General features: G+C 51.1%; 9 protein-coding genes across 9 annotated transcripts; 6 read left to right on the top strand and 3 right to left on the bottom strand.

The window, feature by feature from the left end:
- Window positions 1–303: 303 nt before the first annotated feature.
- On the top strand, window positions 304–1,707 carry Z519_04305 (uncharacterized protein; the record flags this gene model as incomplete). Its single annotated transcript, XM_016762051.1, has 2 exons — window positions 304–1,013; window positions 1,083–1,707. 2 exons carry the CDS (start codon window positions 304–306, stop codon window positions 1,705–1,707), a joined length of 1,335 nt encoding a protein of 444 aa, XP_016622389.1.
- Window positions 1,708–2,167: 460 nt separating this feature from the next.
- On the top strand, window positions 2,168–4,238 carry Z519_04304 (uncharacterized protein; the record flags this gene model as incomplete). The annotated part of the gene is made up of 6 exons (XM_016762050.1): window positions 2,168–2,177; window positions 2,248–2,489; window positions 2,557–3,329; window positions 3,388–3,503; window positions 3,561–3,818; window positions 3,889–4,238. 6 exons carry the CDS (start codon window positions 2,168–2,170, stop codon window positions 4,236–4,238), a joined length of 1,749 nt encoding a protein of 582 aa, XP_016622388.1.
- Window positions 4,239–5,840: 1,602 nt separating this feature from the next.
- Z519_04303 (uncharacterized protein) lies at window positions 5,841–6,605 on the top strand (the record flags this gene model as incomplete). Its single annotated transcript, XM_016762049.1, has 2 exons — window positions 5,841–6,188; window positions 6,363–6,605. 2 exons carry the CDS (start codon window positions 5,841–5,843, stop codon window positions 6,603–6,605), a joined length of 591 nt encoding a protein of 196 aa, XP_016622387.1.
- A 648-nt stretch (window positions 6,606–7,253) lies between these two features.
- Window positions 7,254–8,483, top strand: Z519_04302 (uncharacterized protein; the record flags this gene model as incomplete). Its single annotated transcript, XM_016762048.1, has 3 exons — window positions 7,254–7,791; window positions 7,841–8,187; window positions 8,244–8,483. The coding sequence occupies 3 exons, from the start codon at window positions 7,254–7,256 to the stop codon at window positions 8,481–8,483; spliced, it is 1,125 nt and encodes a 374-aa protein (XP_016622386.1).
- Window positions 8,484–9,384: 901 nt separating this feature from the next.
- Z519_04301 (uncharacterized protein) lies at window positions 9,385–10,299 on the top strand (the record flags this gene model as incomplete). The annotated part of the gene is made up of 1 exon (XM_016762047.1): window positions 9,385–10,299. One exon carries the CDS (start codon window positions 9,385–9,387, stop codon window positions 10,297–10,299), a length of 915 nt encoding a protein of 304 aa, XP_016622385.1.
- A 290-nt stretch (window positions 10,300–10,589) lies between these two features.
- Z519_04300 (thymidylate synthase) lies at window positions 10,590–11,744 on the bottom strand (the record flags this gene model as incomplete). The annotated part of the gene is made up of 1 exon (XM_016762046.1): window positions 10,590–11,744. The coding sequence occupies one exon, from the start codon at window positions 11,742–11,744 to the stop codon at window positions 10,590–10,592; it is 1,155 nt and encodes a 384-aa protein (XP_016622384.1).
- Window positions 11,745–12,039: 295 nt separating this feature from the next.
- Z519_04299 (uncharacterized protein) lies at window positions 12,040–12,888 on the bottom strand (the record flags this gene model as incomplete). Its single annotated transcript, XM_016762045.1, has 3 exons — window positions 12,040–12,429; window positions 12,477–12,613; window positions 12,666–12,888. 3 exons carry the CDS (start codon window positions 12,886–12,888, stop codon window positions 12,040–12,042), a joined length of 750 nt encoding a protein of 249 aa, XP_016622383.1.
- A 2,043-nt stretch (window positions 12,889–14,931) lies between these two features.
- Z519_04298 (uncharacterized protein) lies at window positions 14,932–15,294 on the bottom strand (the record flags this gene model as incomplete). Its single annotated transcript, XM_016762044.1, has 1 exon — window positions 14,932–15,294. The coding sequence occupies one exon, from the start codon at window positions 15,292–15,294 to the stop codon at window positions 14,932–14,934; it is 363 nt and encodes a 120-aa protein (XP_016622382.1).
- Window positions 15,295–18,877: 3,583 nt separating this feature from the next.
- Z519_04297 (uncharacterized protein) lies at window positions 18,878–19,596 on the top strand (the record flags this gene model as incomplete). Its single annotated transcript, XM_016762043.1, has 2 exons — window positions 18,878–19,129; window positions 19,408–19,596. 2 exons carry the CDS (start codon window positions 18,878–18,880, stop codon window positions 19,594–19,596), a joined length of 441 nt encoding a protein of 146 aa, XP_016622381.1.
- Window positions 19,597–25,349: the final 5,753 nt, after the last annotated feature.

Raw genomic sequence — 25,349 nt, 5'->3', positions numbered from 1 at the left:
CCGACAGTAGCCAACCTGTTTGCAAACCCCGAAATCGCCGAAGTTTGACCATCACCGATCGCCTGACGCCGTGCTTTCGGCCCTGCTTGATATCACCGGAGCGTTAGAGATGCCCGGCAAGAAACAGTTGTAATGTTTCTCTCGTCTAATAATTGTCATGCTCAGGTATCACAATGGCAGGCTTGAAAGAAGGCTTGTTTATTTTCCAATGAATCCCTATGTCATCAGTTGGCATATAGATAGGCTTAGCTTCCAGATCTTACCTCTGTCTTCCTGTTCTATACCATTCGGCTAGTTTCCCAGATGTCTTTCCAACTGACCGTGATCATCGTCGGGGCAGGCATCGGTGGCCTAGCTGCTGCACTGGCACTCCGCCAAGCTGGCCACAAAGCCGTCGTCCTGGAAAGGTGCAGCAGCAAGCGCGAAGTCGGATTCGCCGTAAGTTTATCTCCCAATGCAAATATGGTCCTACGAAGCCTTGGCGTCGACTTTAAGAGTGCTCGTATGGTGTACTGCACCGAAGAGGTAATCATCCAAGCACTACCAGCAGAGCAGCCATTTCAAGTCCTATGGCGGAAATCATTAGCCAATCTCGAGAAGGAGTACGGGGCTCCCTGGATGACTGTGCATCGAGTGGATCTGCACAACTGCCTAAGGGATCTGGCTACCAGAAGAGAGGGAGCAGGTGTGCCGGTGGACATTATGGAGGGAGTTTCAGCAGTGTATTTTGACCCTGCGGGCTCGATTACGCTGCATAATGGGGAAATGCTAAAGGGGGATTTCATAGTTGCGGCGGATGGTGTGAAATCGAAAGCCCACAGATCCATTATGAAAGATGGAGAAGAGAGGCCCGCAACACTGACTGGAGTAAGCAATGTGCGGGTTTGCGTGCCAACTAGGGCACTCATGGAGGACAAGGAATTGAGGGAGTTTATGGAGCTTGCACCTCATGGAACCTCCGTTAGTTTGGGGTCGAGACGAGATCGGCTGATTCTGCGATACCCATGTCGGGAGTAAGTCACATCACTCACCTTGAATAGAATGCAGCCTCTACTAATGTGGCCACTCTTTACCGAGTACAGCAATCTCCTCCAGAACTTCGGCTTCTACGCCGCCACCGACGACAACCTGCCCACCAACAAACAGAAGTGCAACACGCAGACGGCAAAACAAGTTGCCTCCGACCACATCCAGAGCTTCCATCCATCTCTCCACAAAATGCTCGACTACTGTGATGAAGACGACATGTACCACTGGAAAGTTGCGGACCGCGACCCTCTGCCTACGTACCACAAGGACCGCCTTATTGTCCTCGGCGATGCTGCGCATCCAATGCTTCCGACCTTGGGCAATGGTGCGGGGATGGCGATTGAAGACGCAGGAGCTCTAGGCGCGATTATGGAGGGAGTCAATGGTGTGGGCGAGGTGGCGCGAAGGCTAGATTTGTGGGATCGCTTGCGGAGACCAAGGGCTAGTGCAGTGCAGCTTTTGAGTCGCACAGTCGCAGTGGAGTACGATCTCAGTAAAGAGACACAGGATATGGTAAGACAGTATCTGTCAGAGGAGGAACTTCCCGACTTTACACGGACCTGTGTGAATAGGATGTTGTTTCGATACGATTGCTTAGGGGAGACGAGGAGGGCGATGCAGGACATGATGAATTCGGCGATTTGTGCCAGCTCCAGACAGTTTGGCGCCGCACATTAAAATTGCCGAGCGACCATGCATGAGGTGCTGTTGCCAATGTCCAAGGAGTGTACATGTGCAAGGTACTAATATTACGGCTTTTTCTGATCACCGAAAGAGGACGCATGCTTTCCCAATTAGGGCAAGACTACGGACCCACATGGGCTTGAGCTAAACAAGCCTCCAATATTGCCAAGCCACCACCGCTCCCCTAAGCCATTCAAGGAGTAGCCTCACGGCCCCTCTTTGCTTATTTTTGTTTAAGCTACGGAGCGAGGGAGGACCGAGTAGAGGGTACAACCTCTCTTTTCTTTCTTTCTTTCGGATAGCAGATAGACAGACACTCAACAACCAAAGGCATTTCACTAACACTTGATCATTGCGACCTTCTCCCCCTGCTAGGTAGAGATGACATGTGACATGTCTTGAGTCCGTTTTGGAGTTTCCGGCTGATCATCGTGGAAGGACCGTTTGATTCATTATGGCAGAAGGTACGATCCGGCACTCAGGATATCTCCTGATCCTCTCTAGTTGAGTGTCTGGCTGAGCGGCTCCTGACAGAATATCCGCTGAAGAGCCTATCCGACGGTGTGTCGTCTCAAAACGATGGCACCGCCGAGTGCAAGGGAGCCACTGCGGACATTGCAGAAGCAGAAACGCAATCACAGACAACGTCAAAAGCGCTCGCAACGGCACCAACGGCACCAACGGCACCAACGGCGCCTTCGTATCCAGACCCTCTCAAACAGGCAATACTAGTCATTGCGCTGATACTCTCCACATTCATTGTTGCCCTCGACGTGGTACGAAGTGGACATCTGTCTTCCCTTGGCTAGTAGTAGCAAGCTAACCAATAATGCTCCAAAATAGAGCATCATCGCCACCGCTATTCCGACCATCACAAAGGATTTTCACAGTGTCGACCAGGTCGGATGGTATGGCTCCGCCTTTCTCATGTGCCTGGCCATGTTTCAGGGCTTTTGGAGCAAGGCATACAAATACTTTCCGCAGAAGAATGTCTTCCTTTCCTGTATCTTCACTTTCGAGCTTGGAAGTCTTGTGGCTGCTCTAGCTCCCAATAGCGCGGCCGTTATTGCTGGTCGTGCAGTTCAGGGTCTCGGCGGCGCAGGCCTCACCTCAGGATGCTATGTCATCATCGCATTCATTGTACAGCCCTCGCGCTTATCCATGGTTATGGGTTTGTTTGGCGCCATTTGGGCTTGTGTATCTGTCTTGGGCCCTGTGCTTGGTGGAGTGTTCACTCAAAATCTAACATGGAGATGGTGCTTCTGGATCAACTTGCCTATTGGAGGCGTAACGTTTCTCGTCATCCTTTTTCTCTTCAGCACACCAGCACACTCCCGGTCAGGCAAAGCTCCACCATGGAGACAATATCCTCGCGAGTTCGATGCTTTGGGAATTGTTCTGGGGCTAGGAGCCTGGATCTGCCTGCTGCTCGTGCTGCAGGATGGAGGAGTAGAGCACGTCTGGAACTCCAGCTTCTCCATTGGCTTGCTCGTTGGTTTCTGGCTGTTTGTCATCGCCTTCGTTGGCGCCGAGTGGATACAGGGCGACACTGCTATCATTTCGAAGCGACTTTTGAAGAGTCGTACTGTTGCAGCATGCACCATCTACAGCTTTTTGTAAGCTCAAGAAGCCTGGTTATATATATGTTGAGACTGACTATTTTGTGCCACACAGGTCCAACACGGGTGGGGTCTCCCGAACCTACACCCTTCCCATTTACTTTCAGGCTGTCCAAGGCGTCTCTCCATCGAATAGTGGTGTGCGCACAATTCCTAGCGTGCTATCATTCTGTATGAGATAGTCAGATCCTTTTTTCAAAGCAATTTTACTGACGTTGTCTGCCAAAGCTCTGGCATCTCTCAGCTGTTCCATCATGCTAGGAAAGGTTGGATACTATCAGCCTTTCCTTTGGGCTGGTGGCGTCTTGATCACGATTGGATCTGGGTTATACTATACATTGGATCCGGGCTCGTCGGCCGGGAAATGGATTGGATACCAAATCATCGCAGGGATCGGGCAGGGCGCCGTCATTCAGCTTCCGGCTATGGTTGCGCAGAGGCTCTCAGCGCGACAAGATTTGTCTGTCACTGTGGGGATGGTGATGTGTAAGTCCTGGTCTGCTTCCGGGTGCCTTTCACGTTGCAGAAAGGCTAATGTGTCTGTGTATCACGGCAGTTGCCCAATTCGTTGGCGGAGGCTTCGGGGTGTCGACCGGTCAAGCCATTCTCAACAATCGCCTCATCGAGACGCTCCCCGTTGGCAACTCGGTCGTCACCCCTGCGCACGTGCTTACTGCAGGTGCTACTGGACTCCGAAAAGCGTTCCCAAACCCTCGAGACCTCGCCGCCGTTGTTGCCTCGTACATGATCGGTCTCAAAGACGCATGGCTTTTCACTACTGCCGTGAGCGGCGCTGCGTTTATCGCAGCCTTTGCTGCAGAGTGGAGGTCCATCAACGAGCAGCCCGCGCCAAATGCAGACGCTCCGAGCAAATCGCCATCTTCGACAGAGGAAGTTAAAGCATGATTAATTGGCCTCGGGCCGATAGAAATACTAAGAGATGCAGAGTACAGATAGACCCTCCAGCTATGCGGAACTCGAAGTTGTATAAAATCCATTTATGATTTGATCTATATAAATGAACCCCTACTAGACTTTTCATACGGATTGTTGAGCTACGTACATCGACAGACTTTGTGCAGCGTGGATCTTGAGCCTGAGGCGAACAACGAAATAAAAACAGACATGGTTGAGATTAAATTGTCCCACGCCTAATTAGACCGCCCAAGCCATTAAGTAACGAGCTTATGAACCTCCGCCTCCTGGGAGGCTAGAAAGGTGAGAGGGAATCGTCTTATCATTTTTTTCAGCCAGACGGCGAGCCAGCCAGCCAGCCAGTTTCTTTTGCGAAACCTCATTTGGAAACTACCTACTACAAAGCTTCCTCCTCCGTGCTGGGTTCAACAGTCTGAAAGGACACCAGACTATATAAGTGTCTCTTTCGCTTCATTTCCACTCTTTCCTCCTTCCCCGTTCCCCTTTTTTCCTCGCTAGCTCCGTAGCCATTCACCTCTTAAGTGTACACATTCAAGAATCCCATGGGGAACCCACCTCCGCCCTACCGCTCACGCACGACCCCGGGCCATAGCTCTCCTGGGCGTGGTGGACCCCTCGAATAGGGATCAGATACTGGTTTATCATCAAGCCGTATGGTTGCGTTGTGGCATAGGCCGTGACCCCAACGGCCTGCGTGGTCTCGAGCGCGCACTAGATAGCATTCTCAGAGCCCCAGACCTTAGCCTCGCTCGTAGTCTCGAGATACGGGAACGCCTTACAGGTGAAGGAGCGGGTGGCCTCTTCGCGCATCTTAATGCTGATGAGGAAGGCTGCGACGGACTGGTAGTTGATGGTCGGAACGCAGTCGCACCGCTTCTCGGTGGTGGTTACGATCTTGTGCATGTATGCGAAGTGGCTCAGCATCAGGCACTAGCCTGGTGAGCCCGTAGGCCCGGCACCGTCAGGGCCGCCGACTCGGTGAAGGAAGCCCGCCAGCCACCTTGACCCTTGCGCCCACTAGCCCTTGCCAGGCGGCCCCTTCAAACGAATCCAGGTTCACGCTGAGGCTAGTGAGGCTCTCAGAAGTAATATCAGCTATCGCCTTCTTAGCACTTTGCACCAGCGAGCGGGATCACGATCAAGGCTATAAACCAAGACATGTTGATGGTCAAGAACAGGTACCAATCGGAACTTCAAAGGGGGTAGATATGTACGAGGAGTTGGTCGAGCATCTTCTACAGACCCCTTTTCGAATCCTGTCTTCTCCAATGTCCTCCAACTGGGTCACATTCGCTGCATGTGTTTGTTCGAGATGTCGGAAATACCAATGGCTGTGCAGCTATATCCGGCCCTTTGTCAGTCTGATCAGCGAGTCAGACAGTGCTCTTCGTACAAGTCGCCACGACCTTCCTACATGCCATCTTGCTATATTCGTGGAGTTGTATACATGGAAGACGCCAGGCCGTTGGAAAAATTGTGTACACATATATATATCAACCCCCAGGTGAGCATTTAAAAGCCAAAGAGAAGAGAAATGAGAGCTGGGTTTTCGACTTCCTCTTGGCCACAACCATGGCTGTCCGGGAGCGAGTCATTCTTTACACGGGCGCCAACAGGGGCATTTGCTTTGCAATAATCCAAGCTCTTGCAAGCCATCCAGAAACGGCCACTTCTACGCTCCTCCCGGACCGTCGGGATCCCGAAAAAGGGAAAGCAGCTGTCCAAGAACTCAGTGGCAAAGGTGTTTCCACTACGATCGCCCCAATCATGGCAGACGTCAACTCGAACAGACCCATCAGAGACGCTGTCGGCCTTGTCGAGCATCAATACGGTCACCTCGACGTCTTGATCAACAATACCGGATATGGCGCCATCCCAGTGGCATCCGACTACTCGGACTGGCGAGACACTTATGCGGAGGTATAAACACCAATGGCATCTCGGTGGCTCTCGTGATGCAACTGTCCCCCGCTTCTGCACAAATCGGCCGATGGTGGCCGGGTCATCAGCGTATCATCAGACAGAGGTTCAATCAGTCTTTCATCTGGAGGATCCTTGCCGCCGACCGTCTCTATACCTTGTTGTCTCTCCAAGGCGGCATTGAATACGCCGACCGTCGAGATGAGTCGAGATCCGGCCAACAAAGGTGTCGAGTTTCAGCTCGTGGGACCAGGACACTGCAATACGGCATTCAATAGCTACAGAGGGGACCAGGGATCCACTCCAAGGCACAAATATAGTAGTCGAACTGATCAAGCGGAAAAGGGCAAATACAAGAATGCCAGTTTCTGGGAGACCAAAAGGGCCATCTTAGAGCTTGTTGAGATTCCATGGTAATGTCAGAGGTCAAGACATGGTATGAGCGCGACTCAGAGCATCGTTGAGCTGTCAGATGCAGCAATCCATCTGGCATTGTTACCGTTGGCTCAAGGTCTTGCACTGTGGCTCAATCTAGTAATAGAAGTGGCATAATACAGTCCGACTACTTCCTCTACTGCACAGTGGCAATATTTGTTCCTTGATCAGAGGCGGCCTTGACTTACAGTAGAGCTCACTATATCTTCTTTGCGAGTAGAAATAATGGCTGTCCGTTCTTAGGTCGCTAGGTTGTGATTGCAAGATCTCTACAGTATCGCTTCAAAGTGGCGAGACCTGATCGGAAAGCATTTTCTGCCCCGCACACCACAAGCGCGAACCTCTTAATTGTTTGTTCAGACCACCGACATTCTTGCCCCACGCCATCGGAGGGACTTGACCAAAGGCACTTGATGCAAGTTCAAATACGAAAAACAGAAAGCATCCTTGAAGCCGCTTGATTGGGCAGGATTTCAACATGCAATGACTTGGCCACCAAGGTGCGGCCGCAACGGGGAGTAGTGGATTCGTGAGCTCGCCAGCCGTCGTCTGCGGCACCTAGTCCCCTCCGATTCACCCCAGACGTCTGACAGGAGGAAGTGACACAAGGCCGATTGTGTGACCGTCGAGATGATCACCGACGCCATCGTGGTGTCCAAACCTGGAGCAGCCTTCCAGTACCAGCAGATCGAGCTCCACGATAATCTCAGGGCAGATGAAGTGCTCGTTCGGATCAAGGCGACCGGCGTATGCCACACCGACCTCAATTTCTCGAAGGAGAAGGCCATGCCCGAGCTGTTTCCGGCTGTCCTCGGCCACGAGGGTGCCGGTGTCGTCGAGCGCACGGGATCCAGCGTGACAAAATTCGCCAAAGGGGATCACGTCGTTGTCGTCTTCAGCTGTTGCGGAGAGTGCAAGTACTGTCTACGAAAGCAATCGTCTTATTGCGATCTCTGGTTCCAGTATAATCTGGCCGTCGGAAGGCTGGACGGGTCGAAGGTGTTTTCTAGCTTGACTACCGGGAGACCCATCACGAGTCATTTCTTTGGGCAGAGCAGTTTTGCGAGACATATCTTGGTGTCTCAAAATGGGTTGGTCAAAGTTGACAAAGACTTGCCGTTTGAGAAGGTGGCTGCACTCGGTTGTGGAGTGATGACGGGTGCTGGAGGTAACTCTCCTCGAATGGCATTTTGCATTATTCCCACTAACATGACCAGCAATGCTGAATGTGGTCGAACCAGCTTCGGACATGGCAGTTGCTGTTGTAGGTGTCGGATCCGTGGGATTGTCAGCGATCATGGCACTGAAGATGCTCGAAACACCACCAAAAAAGATTATCGCCATAGATATCGTTCCCGCGAGACTGGAACTGGCCCGCTCATTCGGCGCAACTCATGGAGTCAATTCCAGAGTCCGGCCTGAGCTTATGAAAGTCCTTATGGATATCACAAGCGGGCGGGGAGTGGATGGCAGTATAGACACCACAGGGAAGCCGGAAGTGATCAAGGAACTCGTCCACAGTGCTGCAAGGAAAGGAAAAGTGGTAACAGTGGGTATTGACGATGTATGTTCCCATGACCTCACAGCAAACCAATGTTTCAAACTGACAGTGCGTCCTAGCTTTCGGCAGAAGCGTCGTTAAATATGTTCGAGATAGTGAACGCAGGCTGCAGCTACATTGGCTGCAACCAGGGAGACTGCTATCCTCAAGAGTTCCTACCGAGATTGTTGGCGGCAAATCAGCAAGGGAAGTTTCCTTATGACCAGTTAATCAAGACGTATCGCGCCAACGATATAGCGAAGGCTGCCCATGATGTGCTTAGTGGGACGACCGTTAAGTGTGTGTTAGTTTGGGACTGACATCGAGTCGGGCTTGGAAGTTGTCATATGGGCCTTTGCTTGATTTGCACTGCGTTGGGTGGGGGAAGGTGTGCTCTGTGTACATGTACATCTCTCAGCCTCGCGCACCACGCTGGGTCTGGTCTAAACAGTTCCACCCAAACTTCCAGAGAATTGTTACCTTTATATTTTTATTGTGCTCAATTCCTGTCACACAAAGACCCCATTCCACGACTAGGGCGATACCGAGTCCGAGCGAACCACAATTCCTCCACCCAGTCCAGGCCCTGTAAGGTCGAACACCGGGCTAGGAAGCATCAGGGCCTCCATTCGAACCGAGCCGACGACATAATCTGGGTCTTGCCAGGACGAACTAACAATAACGGGTTAGCAGGCAGCAGGACCCCGATTCGACTCTCGCACCGATTGATTCAACTGTATAGAACTTGTAGTATAACCGGCCGAGAAAAACCAACCCCGAAAGGGGCGAGTTTCACTTGTCACAGACCAGAGGTTGACTGTTCTGTGTTAAGTTTTTGCGCTTCTCAACATCTAATATCGTCAGATATGTTTTTTCGTGATCCCCATGATATATTGCTCTATCGTGAGGTGAATCCGCTTAGCGACAACGTGATAGTGAAGAGATCGCCGTCGCCAAGGTGCGAAGATACAGAGCGCGGTGAAGTAGGTTTGCCACAAGGCTGACAAAGGCGAAGGCAAGGCTGAGGTAAGGCTGGACTCAGCCTCGGCGCGGGGAATTCTTGCGCAGCATCCCGAATCTTCCAGCCTCAACGTCTCTCATATCAGCCTCATTCTTTGTCAGTGACGAATCTTTCCTCCGCCTGCCGCAGTGGCGACGGACCATATTGCCAAGATTACTCATAGTATTTGCCGTATAAACGTTCGTTGTCGGTCGTCCACAATGTCTGCCTCAACCACTCCCCCCGAGGCATCATACACCGCCATGGATAGAGACGTCGAGGCCATCGGCGCCCACTGCGAATTCGCCTACTGCCACCAGCTCGACTTCCTCCCTTTCCGGTGCGAGTCATGCCGCCACACCTTCTGTCTCGACCACCGGAGCGAGACCGCCCACAAGTGTCCCCGCGCTGGTGAGTGGGCGAAGAACAGACGGCTAAACAGCATCGGGAAATCCTCAATATCGGGCACAAGCCAGGGTAAACCGAATCTCATTAACGCGACACAATGCGCAGAGACGACGTGCAAGACATTCGTCAACACGTCCCAAAACCTGGGCGTGCACTGCCCGCAGTGCAACCGGACATATTGCCTCAAACACCGCATGCGCGAAGACCACGACTGCAAGAACCTAACCCCTCTGGGTGCTCGCCCCATTGAGATCACGATGCAATCAAATAAAGAGAAGTTACGGATCGGCTTCGGACGGCTGAAGACCTGGGGCAAGGAGCGACAGGAGGCGTTGACGCCCAAACCGAGCCCCTCCAGCAAATCCGCACAAATCGCCGCGCTCAACACGCTGAAAAAGAACGCAAAGGGCGACGACAAGCTCGCCCCCGAGAAGCGCGTCTACCTCCACGTCGAGGCCGAGGCCGCCTCCACCACCGCCAAACTGCCCAAGGCCGACCTGTTCTTCTCGGCAGACTGGTCCGTTGGCAGGATGCTCGATGAAGCCGCCAAGAGACTGCAGGTCGCCAACATGAACAATCGCGTCGAGACCGAGGAGCAGCGGTTGAGAGTCTACCATGTCGAAGGTGGCAGGTTGTTGGAATTTGGGGAGAAGCTTGGAGTGTGTCTTGCGAACGGGAATACCGTTGTCTTGCTGCGAGGGGTTGGTCCCAAGGAAGGCGGGAAGTGAATCACAGCATCTGGCATTTGAGCGGATTTGAAAAGAAAGGTTCCTTTTACTGCATAGCGGCGGCGCCCACCGGGATGTGGCATTACTCGAGCGATCCTGCTTGGGGTTGGTTATAGCATATGAGCAACACATTGTAACAAGCTCAGAGAAAGAACAATTTCCTTCGATTTCCAGACGAAGCGTGGAATATTCATCCAATATTCGTCGCAATCCCTACCACTTGTCTCTCAAGGTTTTCGTTCCCAATACCTGTTGAATACACCCAGAGTTCCGTTCCCATTTCAATGAAATCATACACTCATCTTCATCTTTATTCCGCCGTGAGGTTTATATCCAACAACCTCCAACTCTTCGACTTTCCAGCCGTCCATTTCTCCGCTTCCCCTATCGTCACGCTTGATATTCAAAGTTGGAAATTCACGTGGCTCACGCAGTAATTGCTCCCTTAAGGCGTCAATATGATCGAGATATACATGCGCATCGCCCATTGTATGGATGAGCTCTCCCGGCACAAGATCGCACGCGTGAGCCAGCATGTGTGTAAGAAGCGCATATGAAGCGATGTTGAAGGGCACTCCGAGTCCCATATCGCAGGAGCGCTGGTACAGGACACAAGACAGGTGACCCTTTGCTTTCTGCTGGTCTCCACTGATCTCTACTGACTGGTTGCTGAGCCGCCTGACAGCCGTCTCCCCTCGCGCTGCGTCAGGGTAACTGACATAAAACTGCGCAAACATGTGACAAGGCGGCAGTGCCATCTTAGACAGGTCGGCTACGTTCCACGCGCTCAGTATAATTCGTCTATCGTATGGATTGGTTTTCAATTTTCGCACGACCTCTTTGATCTGGTCCACTCCTTTGCCTGTGTAATCTGTATGGCAGTCCTTGTATTCTGCACCAAAATAGCGCCATTGAAATCCGTAGACAGGGCCAAGGTCTCCGTCCTCGCGATCGACGAATCCCAATTTGTCGAGGAATTCTCGCGACCCATTGCCGTCCCAAATGTGGATACCTGCTTCAGACAGAGGTTTCGAGGTTGTGCAGCCCGATACAAACCACAGCAACTCGGTGGTAACGGCTCGAAGAAAGACGCGTTTAGTGGTGAGGAGAGGGAGGATGGGTATTCTTTCGGCGGTTGGCGAAGCAGGGTCGGGCCGTGACAGGCTGAAGCGCAGCTGAGGGGGAGCGAAGAGCGACAGTGTCCCTGTACCTGTTCGGTCTGGTCGATGTTCGCCACGGGACAGGATATCACGGATTAGATCGAGGTATTGATATTCTTCATGAGGTATTGTCGTTGTCGAGACAGTTTGGACCACGGGTTCGGGTGATGGAGCTGTAGCGGATCCATTGGATGCGTTTTTCAGGGCATTGACATTCTCGCGGAGAAAGGCCAGAGAATCTCCAGGCGAAGACTGACTGCCCATTTCGACCGCGGAGGGAGCCATTCGGATCTTTTGCCGCCTGTACACAGAAAGATTTATGTAGATGTTAAAGGGAGAGAATCAAGAGAAATACTGCGAGACGCGACTCGACGCGTCCAATCCATGACGCAATCTTGGACTCTGTTCCTGAGATCACGTGATAGTCACGTGCCAGTCAAATGTCACGGTCAACGCGGTCCAGTCATCGATTAGCCTCCCTGTTTCCATCTTTGTGGCTTTACCCACGGAATTCCTCTTGCCAATGTCTGTAATCCTCTCCTGGGCTCTTTCGAGACACAAATCTCTACCGCCATCATCCCTAAGCCATAATTTCCTCCCACGCCTGACAGTTGTCGTCTTTCCAATCATCCAGGCCTTCTCCGGTAACCAGGTCAAGGATAGGCTCAAACAACGGACTGCGACTAAATTGTTGTTCATGGGTTTTCAGTATCCCATACCACGCCTTACAGACACTTGTCTCGCGTTGTCTTCTTGCTTCAAGCAAATCTCTGACATCTGCGATTGGGCTTTCGGCAAATTCCTTCAGTAACTCCTCTGCCTTTATTCGAATATGCCTTGTAGGCGGAAGAAGCGGTGGGAGGTCATCTTCAAACTCGTCCACATTGAACCATGGCTTCTTACATTCTTGCTCAAATGCGTGCATCATCTCACCTCGAAACTTGATGGATTCTAGGACTGCTGTATGCTTCTTGCAAAATATCAGCCTGTCTGATTCGGAGATTGAACTGTGGTCACCGTTGTTGTTGACGAATCGCTCTTGCGGAGCCTCTCTAATTTGATCTCGTCCTCGCTCTTTGGTGCCTCGGTGCCTTTCGAGAATTCCTTTGTTGACAGGAGCCGTTGCAAAAGGTCTATCGTGGGCTTCAATCGGTCTGTGTTTCCCTTCAGCGACATGTCCACCAACTGATTCGATGGACAACTTACCTGCAGGCGGGTCATTCCTGGGCAACAGCTCAACCAGCTTGATGTCATCGTCGCCGCTGGTCAAGTAGTTCTCCCCCTTTGCATTTGTTCGGTCTAGCTTTCGCAGGGTTCCGCTGGTCCAGAGCCCCCAGTGTCGCGTCATCAGTATGCTGACAGTCGATGTCGGCCCATCCTCCGAAGGCGGTGTGACGACGATGGCTGGTATCTCTCGGGCTCCCGCCATCCTGAATGGTGAGTTTGGAGATGGTCTAGTGTACGTATGCTGGTGTGCACTGCGGGTATATACAGCAAGAGCTGGCACAAAGGACTTTGTTATTGGAGGTCAGTCAACTTCATGGTGTTTTGTCTTTGGTTTGTCCGAAACAAGGGCATCAAAGAGATCAATGGTGATTGTGAGGCGGTCCAAGGCACCGCACAAAGAGACCGCACCCTCACGTGTTGCGGACTCCTTGCATGTATTGGATCTACCCTGGTTGTTTACTGAGGTCTTCCGAGGCGCGTGAAGAGAGACTTTAAGATGCTAGTGTTTACCAGCGGGGCAATTATGCTACAACTTACTATCGTCGACTCAGACAGTCAGTCAAAGGCAGTATCTTGTTCTGGCACGGAACTTCGCAAACCAAGTATCTACGTGAACCGAAAGCGAGCAGGTCCAGCTCCTATCGTGCTGTATGTCGGTGGACAATGCTACCCAATCTTCCGTCGCTATTACGACATCAGAGGAGAAGACCCCTAGGGCAACGGCGAATGCCACATCCATGTCGCAAAGAGGGATACGGACCGGATCACCTTTGAATAGTCGGAGACTAGCCTCCGTGACATGAATGATACACTCCTACTGAATTACACCAAAGGCTTTGTCGCTGCCGTGAGAAATGTGGTTGTCTCTGTGTGAATCCTGGGGAGGACAGTGTCCATATATCACTTACATGGACAAAGACCTCGGATCCCTTCCTCAGCGCACCTCGGAAAGAAATATCAATTCCTCGGGAGACCCTCACAATGCGCAAGCTGACAACGACAAAACTGAATAGCTCCGGCAAAAAGCAGTGCTATTGAGGTGAAACTACTGCGTTCACCGTCTATGCGTGCTACTGGTAGGATTCATCCCTCATACAAAACCCATTTCTTTGCCCCTTTCTTCTCAAAGGCCTCTACATGAAGCACGTCATGTGTGGATGCGTCGCCGATCAATCACCACGTTTTCTCTGCTGGAAGTATTCCTGTCGATAGCACAATAAACGAGGCATGTCCATCCTTGAAGAGTACAGCAGGGTCTACAGCATCCACTTCATACGACACCATCCCAATTCAAGCACAATCAATTTCATATAGGCTCCCCTCTACGGAGGGACTCTGATACACGAGCCCAGGTAGAGGCGTCGAAAGCAGATAATCGCTTGTTCGTCCAATACGGGCCATTCACACTCGGTCAGCTGATCATTAATCTGCACAGCAGATTTTGCTTCATGTGAATTCAGGATGTCTTCCCCATTTTGGCTACCGATCTGTATCACCCATCGCCATCCCACGAATTGAACAGTGCTCACGACGATTTCCGTTAGCGAGTGATTGGGTCTGTCGTGTCCGCGGTATTTGGCAACGGGACAGACAGCAGGCAAAAATGAGACAAGGGGGTTGTGCGCTTGATGTTCTTCGCTGGTTAGATGCGGTTGATATTGCCTTCAGTCAGCCTGACAGCATCGCACAGAGGGGGGAAATGCAGGTGCATTGAGATGGTTCGTTAATGCACTGCCTCAGCCTCGATATACTCTCTTTCGTGTCTCGCCGCACAGCTTCGGTACCGACGGGTACAGTGATGGGTGAATAGTGAGGAAGCAAACATAGGGTTTCACGATGAACTCCTCCGTTTGATTCGGTATACATCGACCTTGATAATTGCACGATTACCCAGGTAACCAACCACTCATACTCGACGAAAAAGAGCTACTCCCCAAGATGGCGTATGAACGCGAAACAATCTACCTGGTTCCTAATGCCTAATACTTAGTCCTCGGAGAATACTCCGTGGAGGCCACATCCAAGCAAGTCGGGGATCACCGGGCATTGTAAATGATGTCCTCGACAACATCAGGGTACGACTCTACGTCGTGGACCCGTCATCGTAACTGATCTTCGCACTGACCAAGACCTCAGAATTCGGTAGTTGCCTCGGATCGGCTATCGAGTTTCATGCCTGCAAAAGTCGACGAGGATCAGCTGACCAAGTCTAGGAAAATCCACCCAACCCCAGCACACAACCAGTTCACACTTCTTTCCTTCCACGCGATAATGCGCAGAGGGGATGGTGACTTACGGAGACGACCCTCCAGCGCAAGTATTTCACCAAGAACGGGCACACATGCTCGGCCCGCATGCTCTCGAGCGTTCCGTTGACCATGTAGTCGAGCTGCAAAGGCGTAATCGGAACTGTGTCGGACGCCAAAACCCCTGCGGCATCTGGTTGGCCGCAGTTGTCGCAGACTTCGCGCGGCGCGGCGAAGACGTGGTTGATTCTGGCGAGGAAAGAACTGACCGCGTACTCGGCCGGGTCGTCGGGGAATCTTGATTTAGGGCAGAGGAAGAAGTATATTGTGAAGGGGCCGTTGAAGGCGTTCCTGAGGAACATGGCATGTTAGTTGGGCACTCGGGTTTTCATGGTTGGAAAGAAAGCCAAGAGGAGTTTAGAGCGAACGGGGCCGGGGAGGTGAAGGGAAGGGGATGCAACCATTTCACAACGTTGTCAATGTACCACTCCCGGTCAAAGTGGGGGGCGATCTCATTGTCGGGGGCAGGCATAAAGCCTCTGTCTTGCGCGGCGAGCTGCTCTGTTGTTTGGCTGTCTGGGGCGGACGACGCGACTCGCTTGAAAAACGATTCGTGTCACAGGATGAAGAGACTCAGTAGCAGCAGTCCTCGAATTCGTTTCAGGGAACTGGAACACCTGGGCCCGGTTGAGGTTGAGTGCCATCGTGTCTGCAGTTGGCGTGGAGAATTTGCGGCTCGAAGCACTCCGAATGCTCCAGATATACTTGTAGTACACTCTGCTCCAGATCGATCTGGGGTTGCTGAGGCGGTCCAAGTCGGGATATGTGTAGCCGAACTTCTCTATATCCCTGGACCAGTCGGAATCGTAGTATATTGGGCCCAGCTCACATATTGTAATGGGAGAAGTTTGAAGTGGTGGATAGCGTTATGATTGGCTGGGGCGCCGACCCTAGACTATGGTTCTTCTTATATAGTCCTGGGGGACTATCCTTCATAGAATGAACAATCAACCAAGTTACCAACAGAGAGGACTTCCCCTAGTTAAGTGTGCGTGTTGGGAAGAGACTATACCCACCGCCGTACGAGTTGATACCCATGGCTAGTAGCCTCGCCCCAGTTCAATATGAATTTGTAGAAAGGTAATAAGTCCTTTTCATTCTCTGGCTTTAAGCGCTTGGCTCTTGAGTCCCTTCCCGGTGGCGGGAACCAGGCCTTTGGATGGAGGCCTTTGGATGGAGAGCCTGCCAGATGGCGAAGATGCGGTCGACGTTGCTGTGAATATGCATTTAGTGCTTGCAAAGGGCCCTTGCATACCGGGCCGGCTTACCAATGATGAAGCCAAGAAACAGGATCGAAAGCCGCAATCGAGGGACTCGACATATGACCATTAGCATCGCCAACGAGGCTGTGATAGTTACCGTGCAGAGCTTCAATCGAGCCATAACTCGCGGGTCTACCACCTCCTTCTCTGGGCAATATGCTAGACGCCCCCCTGGAAAGTCCTGTCTGTCAAATCTCCCTCACGCAGGACTAAGTTTGAGGCAACATCCCCAAGCCGCGGGTACCGAGTGGAATGAGGGTTCAAAATGTCGAGCATCATCGAGGCTCTACCCTCACGCCCACTGTTAAGAACGTCGCTCAATACCTGTACATTGTGATACTTGGAGTCCTTATCCCTTGGATGTCGTACGGTCCGATTCGGGTTATAGTTCTGTATGCCGTGTTGATTGAAGTCTCAGAGGGCTGTAACAAAGAGGCACTTACCCTCAGTTTAGCCTTGGCCCAATCCTTGTCCAAATTTTGTCTGTCGGTGAACTTGAAGTTATAGAGGGGATTGTTCCGGATTTCCAATTGGTCGTAAGGAGGCAGCCGGACCATAACTTCCCACACATTGAGAATGTTTGGCATGCGAAAGTCGTAGTCGTGCCTTGTGCGGTTTCCTTCCAACTTAATACCTAGAAACTTTGCGTCGACGTCTCGGGGGCGAAAGTAGTCCTAGGAGGGAAGTCGAAATGCTTTCGCCGCAGCCAGGTACTTGGACTGGAATGATCTATCGAATTCTCTCACGATAGCCATCATTTTTCGATACAGGGTTTGCTGTGACTGGAATCAGGCCCTCCATTCAGTCAGAAACATGAAGACCGTCAGACCTCGAGAAGGGCCAAGTAGGGCCTGTGCCATGTTGGGAAGACAAGCCTGCCATGTGCACAGTATCCACCTGTACCATCCGGGAAATCCCTGCAAACGCCATCCCAAAGAGCAGTGGGAAGTCCGTGAATTCCTGCGAGGCGAAAAAATTAGCGGAGGCATAATACTGCTAAAGATTCTCGGAGATGCACCAGCGAGAGAAAAGTAGCCAAGTTTTGAGGTATCTGCCTTCAGATCCATGAGAGCTAGAAGAAAGAGGTTGAACACGTCCGGATGTCTGGCAATCATCACATCAATGTCCAATCTTGGTCGAACCTCGTCATTATTTAAGGCCCCAATGCCGACCACAATTCCAACATTTAGTTCTGCTTCACTTGGCATCATATTTCAGGGTCAGGACTTATAATATGGCCAGTGCTGAGCAGAATGTTAGAATCAAGAAGGGTGAGACCACATTCCGTCAGGCTGGCCGGGTAGAGTCCATCTTATCAAGCGTTTCTTGCACTGCTATTTCGGCATGGCGAGGCTGAAAAGATTCTGGGTAAATGAGGGCCTCGCGTCCTGCTGTGAGTTAATGACCGTTGAAACCACCAGAGTTGCTGGCTTGAGGGGCAAGCTCATGTTCGTGAAGCTGGCGAGCTTGTCAGACTCAGGAATCGTGGTGATTGTTAGCAAGGATTCGCGAAGCACCTCCACCCGTTATTGCTTCACGTCGAGCTGGAAGTCGTCGTACTCGCAGCCCGGGTTGATGGGCGCCACAGCTTTAACCTAGGGAGAGTTTGAGGAAGGCATTCCGACGGAAATCACCATCCAGCTGGATCTGCTCGGCCGACCAAGTTCTCAGTCGCGTCCTTGGTCGGGAGTTTTGAAGGTATATCCTCGGGGTGGGCGTAGTAATAAGGAATTTGAATGGGGTCCATATTATCGTGTGCTGAGACTGAGGGAAAGAGGAAGATGATGCGGTGACGAGGCTGAAGCCTGGCTGGTGAGGCTTCTTTCTTGGCAATTGGACTCAAACCCGTCGCACCACCGAAATTATTCTTTCAACATCATCTTTTCATTTCCCCGTCTACTCCTCTTCTTTTGCCTTCTTCTAGTACTTCCTGCGTCGCCACTCACGATATTGCCATGATTCAATATGTTCTAGGGACTAGATGATGCCAACTCGACCTTTCACTCGTACCGGCCACAGCGCACCTTAAAAATTCAAAGCTCGACGCCTCGTCAGGCAGATTCTGGAGTCCATATCTTCCACGCTTGTCAGCCCTCAAGGGCAGCTCCATGCGAATCCCTGGAGTCGAGCAGGGTGCTTTCCTTTAATGACAAATGTGGCCGCCAGGCAATGTCATGCGCCATCAAGAACACGAGCTGTGCGCCACCATCGACGATGACTGGGTGGTGCTTACACGATGTTCGCTAGGTCCTTGGATCCTAGAAACGCCCTGCTTCGCAGCCGGACGGACCTCTCTAGAGCCCCATGCATACCTCACAATTGCACGGCAAAACAATGTGTTGGCTCTCAATGCCAGAGCTCGCAATACTTGGAGCTCGCCTTGTGCCGCGGATGCAAGTCGCCGCCTGTTGGCGATATCACAGTTAGCACCTGTAATACATTAGTCCTCCTTGCATTTTTCCTTCCATTCTTCGTGGTCTGTGTCCAAAGTTTGGGTCTCTTTGGTGTCCACTGTCGGGGGTACTTTTTGCTAAATCAGATATTACTTCTTGCCATCCTTGCCTAATTTTTCGACTTTGATATTCTGGCAATTCGAACATTTGTGCGTGGGAATTCCTTCATCATGTCGGCGGAACCCAAACTAAACATGCTACATGCACCAGATCCCATGGAGGCAGTCGTTGACATAGTTGCTGTTCATGGATTGAGCGCCCAGGCTTCCTCGTGGTTATCACTGTTGCTTCCTCGCGATCTGCCTGGCGACAGGCTTTCCACCTTCGGTTACGACTTCGCCCTCAGGCGCAGTGATCCAATTGAGAAGCAGGGCCATTACCTACTGGAAGCTATTTACCAACCACAAAGTGCCGACAATACTGTCAGTACCTTTCCATTGTTGTGGTACAAGTTTTCGTCGTTCATACTTTTGGACCTACCCTGCTCGCGGGCTCAGGCAAAAACTTCCTCTATCCCGTACGATTTCCGTCGGCGACTGCTAATGGTGTGAAAACGGAAAATATTCTTTTCCCCCTGCCAAAAAATGAGAACTGTCTACATTGGCCTGGTCCAACGCCTACCGGGGTCCACAAGCACTTGCCCCTCTTTTAGTTTCAACTCTTCTTTTCTCCTGGGATCGATGGCTAATTCTATCTACAGCTTGACCGCCCGCTGGTCTTCATCGCCCATAGCCCAGGAGGTCTCATTGTCAAACAGGCATTGATCTGCTCACAAACACGTGCGGATGATCTAGCTTCCCGCGATGTACAAGTCCGCAACTTCGCCCAGCATGCGAAAGGCATAGTCTTCATCGGTACTCCCCATTGTGTCAACGAGCGCGCCGATTGAGCCATCTGGAAGTTTCTCAAGCTCTGTGACAGGGACGCGGACTTTCGTACTCTAGAAAAACGGCTTTACGATATCCTGTCACCTGCTCAGTCAATCACGGCAAACTTCTGGGATTGTCTCAACCCAAATACCTCGCGTATCAATTTGATTTCTTTCTTTGAAGAAGTGGACACTCCTGATCTCGAACCTAATAGTTCGAGTCTCCCTGATTCCCACATGGCTAATATCGTCATGAAAGAGGACACTATTTGGCAAGGTTTCAATAGTACTCCGATACACGGTAATCACCTGGTATGTACTCGCTTCCCAGGCTGGTTGGAATGTCTAATGGATGTCCAAAAGAGCATATAGGAGTCTCTCTCTACGAACCCCGTCAATTACCATCGTGTCCTTGGAGCAGTCAAAAGTCTGACATTCCCTTTCTATCTTCACCGCGCAAAATCACCCGGAAACGATGATACTGGTAACAGCTTCCAATGAGTATGTTCCAAACAAAATGGCTCATGCATTGCCGATCCTTGGGCACTCTTTCGGGTTGAAGATGGCCGTCAACGCATTGCTCCGCCAGCTAACGCTACCTTCTCTTGGCTTTGCAAGAATTCGGTCGTCGAACAATGGGTCCAAAAGGGACACAGAGGGATCCTCTGGATCAATGGAAAAGCAGGCTCCGGGAAGTCGACACTGATGAAACATATTCTAGATCATGGGAATTGTCCGGACGCCGATAAAGCCCCGGTCATCGCAGTTTCATACTCCTTTGACCCTTTCACAGACGGGACCGGACGATCAGTTCCTGAGTTTTACCGCGCTTTGTTGCATCAACTTTGGAATCAATCAAAACTTCTCCCTTGTGAGCACGATATCCTGGATTCAGCTGCGTTCCATTTCGCGAATCAGTTACGAGGAAAGTGGGTGAACGAGCCCTCTCTTTTGGTCGATCAGCTCAACCTTCTTTTGTCCGGCATAGGCCAACACTATCCAATCTATATTGTTATTGACGCACTGGATGAATGTGAGCATCCTAGAGTTTCTACGCCAAGCACTCGGCCAAGCACCACCAAGTCATTTACGCATCTGCGTCTCCTCGCGAAATACATTCTCTTGCAGCGAGGACGACCTGAGGGTTTTGGTTGATCAAGAGAACAAAGAGGACATTGTCAATTTCACTGACCCAAATCGAGATCAGCGACGCAAAGAACGGGAATTCATTCTCGCACTTCAAAGATGAAGCTTTCAATATCATCCTTGAAAAGGCTGCTGGGATCTTTTATGGGTTTCTCTGGCTCTACACATCGTCTGCAATGAAACTAAAGACCGTTCAGACATTATACATGTTGTCAGAAGCTTATCGACTGATCTGACTAGTGTGTACCAAGTGTACTTTGGGGCTGGTCAAAATTATTTGCAGCAAATATGGCCGTATCTACAAAGCTTGGCCGACAGCGAACCACTTCCGGGTTCATCTAGTTCACTCGAGTGTACAGGACTTTTTGATCATATCTGAGTTTCACTATACACTCGAACTACAAGTTAGGGGCGGAAGCTGGGCCGTCCAAATTTTGCACTTTGCTCACATCTGTCTTGCGTACTGTGGCTGGTCTCGGGAGGCTTACAGCCATACGGAGACTGGCGAACAGAACCTGAATACTGCTTTCCCATTCTTGGACCATTGTTTAACATTCTGGCTCAACATCTACAGATTACAGATGTCAGCGCAGCTTCTGGGGAGCTCTGGACACGATCCTTCCCCTTTCCTTCGGAGAAATTGCTTCTCTCCTGGTCTCGAGCCTTGGTACTGGTGGGGGAAGGAGTGCAGCTTTACCGATTATCGTCTCTCTTGCATGTTGCGTCGTACTACAACTTGTCACGATTGCTCCGCGTATGGCTACAGAGCTTGAAAATTGCATTGAAAGGTCATCATTCTCATGGTGAATCCCAAGAGAATCCCAAGCGAACCCCAAAGCGGCAGCATCACCATGGGCTAAGACTGTCAAAAACTATTCAAATCTGAAACAGCTTCTTGATCAAACCGACTCGGAAGGCAGAACACCGTTGTCGCTTGCATGCGAAGCCGGGGACCTGGAGATTTGAAAATTTCTCATCCATTATTATGCATATTTACACTTCGTGGACCCAAAATACGGATATTCACCATTGATGTGGGCAGTTGCAGCCGGAGATGTGCTGATAATCAGACTGCTCCTCGATGTAGGCGCTGACGTGAATGACCATCGAAGCGGAACGACTCCAGTTTCCTTGGCAGGTACTGCAGGCAATGCAGGAATTGTTCAGGTATTACTGAAGTATGGTGCAAACGTGGGCTCAAAGTGTCCGGCAAATCAAGCATCTTCACCTCAAATATGATCTCAAGATAAAGCAGACATCTCTTCTCGCCTTCCTGCTCATGGCAAATTAATGATAGTCGCAGGCCGCTTCAATCTTACCCCATTGCACCATGCTATATTGAGTCCCGATCTTTCCACGATTAGTCTACTCCTCATGGCAGGGGCTGAAGTGACATTTGGTCACGAAGGTGCTCTATCTCAGCATCGATCTTCGTGGCTTGACCGTATGATATTGAGCATGCGCCACGATTCTTTTTCAATGAGAAGAGAAAACAGGCATCCGACGGGCCCCGGGTGATGACGGCGATGACAACCTTGAGCGTCGTCCACCGCATAAAAGGCCGAAATCTTCCTCTCAGAATGATAGGTCGATGGAAACGAAGCCGAGACAAATATATGCTTGTCCCTACTTTAAATATGCTCCGCATCGCTACGGATCGCAAAAGGCGTGTAGCACCCATGGCTGGCCAGACTTGAATCGTCTCAAGCAGCATCTACATCAGAAACACAATATCTTTCTCTGCGACAGATGCGGCACAAGACTTGGAAGTGATAAGGAGACACAAGAACATCGCAGAGCTCTAGAGGCGTGTGCATTCGTACCGATCGAGTAGCGACAGCGAGATTTTGCAGATGGATTTGATGACGATCAAAGAGCCAGACTTCGTGACAAAAAGATGAAGAAAAACAAGGCCAACAACAACGAAAAGGTTTATTGGGAGGAGGTTTATAAGACCTGTTTCCCGCCAGTCACCGAAATTCCTTCACCTTATACCTTATTTCGAAGCGGAAGCTGCGGACGCACGATACAATACGTTTCTGATGCAGAGACTGCGGCGTTCTCCATCAGCACTGAGTCTGATTACAGCGCGTATCGGTCAAGAAGCAGCTGGCCACTTGATCGGTGACATTGTTTGGTTTGTGGCAGACACTCAGACAATTCCTGAACACTGGTGGATCAGGCACTCAATCGCAGCAGGGAAGCTTCGCTGCAATCGAAAGTGCATCTCGTCAACCCTCGACCCTGCGTCAACCTCCAGCGCAACATGAAGCAAGTTCTGAGTTTCACGCTATGCTCCAAGGACCTCTTGCAGACCCCTGCCTTGTAACCGACTCTGGTGTCGACCTGCAAGATCTAGAGTGCCCTTCACTACTACCGGATCCGCAAGTGCAGCCAGGTGGACAGATGCCCCTGTTAAAGCCAATAGGAGAACCAAACTTTTCGCAACCCCCAAACCCAGATCAGTCGCCCTGGTCACGTTACGTCTTCCAAACACATTCTGGGCCTTCAGGTCCTGCAAATAGTAATGTTAGATATCTTTACTATTTCACGACCCCGAGAATAGCCAGCGATGTGGCCTACAATATCTTTCAATACAACCACCAACACCAACCGCAATATCAATATGCAGCAACGGACAGTCCTCAGGGCCCGTATCACCAACAGCATTCACCCCTTTCCCCACAAGGGCCCTCCTCTGGTGGTGCTATGCAGGGTACACTCCTCCATCGTAGCCCGGAAGGACCGCGCACCAGCTCGAATCCAATAAAACAGAAAGACAGGATGCGTTGAGACCATATCCAGAATTCCAGTTAACGAGTCCACTAAGAAACTGCCATGGGAAATTGCCCACCGAGCCTGATCATTTGTTCAGAGATAGAATACGACGCTAGAAGTCTATCCCAAAATGTCGATTTGTACTACTACAACTCGATCCAGATATTTCGGCAGGCCATTTTTCTGTTATCTGGCACACCAGAGGCTTGTAACCCTGATATCCGTTGTGAAGGTTTGAGCCGCAAACTTTCTGATCTCCACGATATCAACGCCCGACTCTACAGTACTTGATTGATCAGCACATCAGAGTCTAGCTCCATTGCCGGCATGATCCGGCTCGCCTTGAAGTCTGTCACCAGCAATAACCCCTACCGCGTTGAGATACTCCATTAGCTCTAGTTGGCGCTTTGCGTCCTCCGTCTTGGCAGGATTATTTGGCTTGCGGAGTAGCTGTTTAATCGTGGAAGATGTGTCGTGCAAATATGGTAATCACATTGAAGAGCTGCCCGTCTGTGAGAGCCAGCTTGTGTTTTCAGCAAAGTTGAACATTGGACATCCGCTGCCGAGGTGTGAATTAGTCCTCAAGTCCTTCCCGAGCAGTCTGTTAGTCGAAGAAACACCGCAGCCGTCACGTACCGCTTTACGAGGTGGTCCTGCAAATGTGGCGGCAGTCTTACATCCTTGGAATCAGGGAAGCTCGTATTTCAGAGAGAGCTGACTGAGTGCGTGCTCGGCAATGCGGTGGGTCTGGATAGTTGTGGGCACAGAACCCTGCCGCCGACTGAGCAAGCACAACAACCGTTTTGTGCTTCGATATCTCCGCAAACGCCCGGGGGAGGAAGGAGAGCAATTTCAACGAGGTAACAACTTCAACCGACTGTGGAAAGCGCCCCAAATCCTTTCACCTGGAGAAAGACCAACTTGCACCGTTTGTAGCAGCGGGCGAAGATACAAGGCAGAGTCGAAGAAGAAGAAAAATCTTAGAAGAATCAAGGGGACCCAGGGGCTTCTTCCTGATGCTTGCGGAGTTTATACGCAGTCTCATCTCGTTACTTCCCCTGTTGTTCTATCCCATCAGTACGCATTGCGATGATCAACTTTTGCGAGAAGATGTATTGCGATGTTCGGCAGCATTCTCTTCCCTGCACGCTGGCTTTGAACCCCCCAAAGCGAAATAGCGGTTACCCGCGTCCCAGTATATGATGGTCCAGAGGAAAACGCCGAAAGAGGACACGTAGTCCATTGCTTCTTGTCAGGCTCACCCCGCCGTGGCCAGTTCCGCAAGAGAAAACCTGTTACCATCAGCGGATTGCAGGTAATGCCACGCAGCTATCAGCGCACTCGTTGTGTGCGAACCCAACTTTGCGAGGCCTCGCATTGTTTGCATCTTGCCAAGCCAATGCGTGCGAGGTACGCTTGTATACGATACGTTCGTGGGCCATACCCTTGTTCGGGTGGCGTGACAGACAAAGCATGGAAACAAGATCCCGTATTGAAGTTAACTATTAATTGATCTCGAGCAGTTGCCTGCTTTCAACCTGTGATGTATGTTCAGTGAGAAGGGTCGATTGGTCTGAGGCCGTGTGCGAGAAAACGCATCGTTTAGATCAACGTATCTGAACGGCCAGGATCGCTGTGCGAAATGGGACTCATTGTACAGACAACAGCCTTTGGCGCGCATGCAGGATGCAAAATTGTTGGTTTCAACGGAACTGGGAACTTGCACTTCTGGACAGGGAAGACTGGCAGCAATAAAGACCATAGAATATATGGGACGAGGAGTGCTCCACCGATTCGTACGTGCATATATGTACGGAGCTGGCCCGGTGAAGTCTCCTCTTAGGAATGGG

This window comes from Cladophialophora bantiana (assembly GCF_000835475.1).
Source record: "Cladophialophora bantiana CBS 173.52 unplaced genomic scaffold supercont1.5, whole genome shotgun sequence".
Classification (NCBI taxonomy): Eukaryota; Fungi; Ascomycota; class Eurotiomycetes; order Chaetothyriales; family Herpotrichiellaceae; genus Cladophialophora; species Cladophialophora bantiana.
The sequence above is the reverse complement of the archived record's forward strand: the minus strand, read 5'-3'. Positions and strand labels throughout refer to the sequence as shown.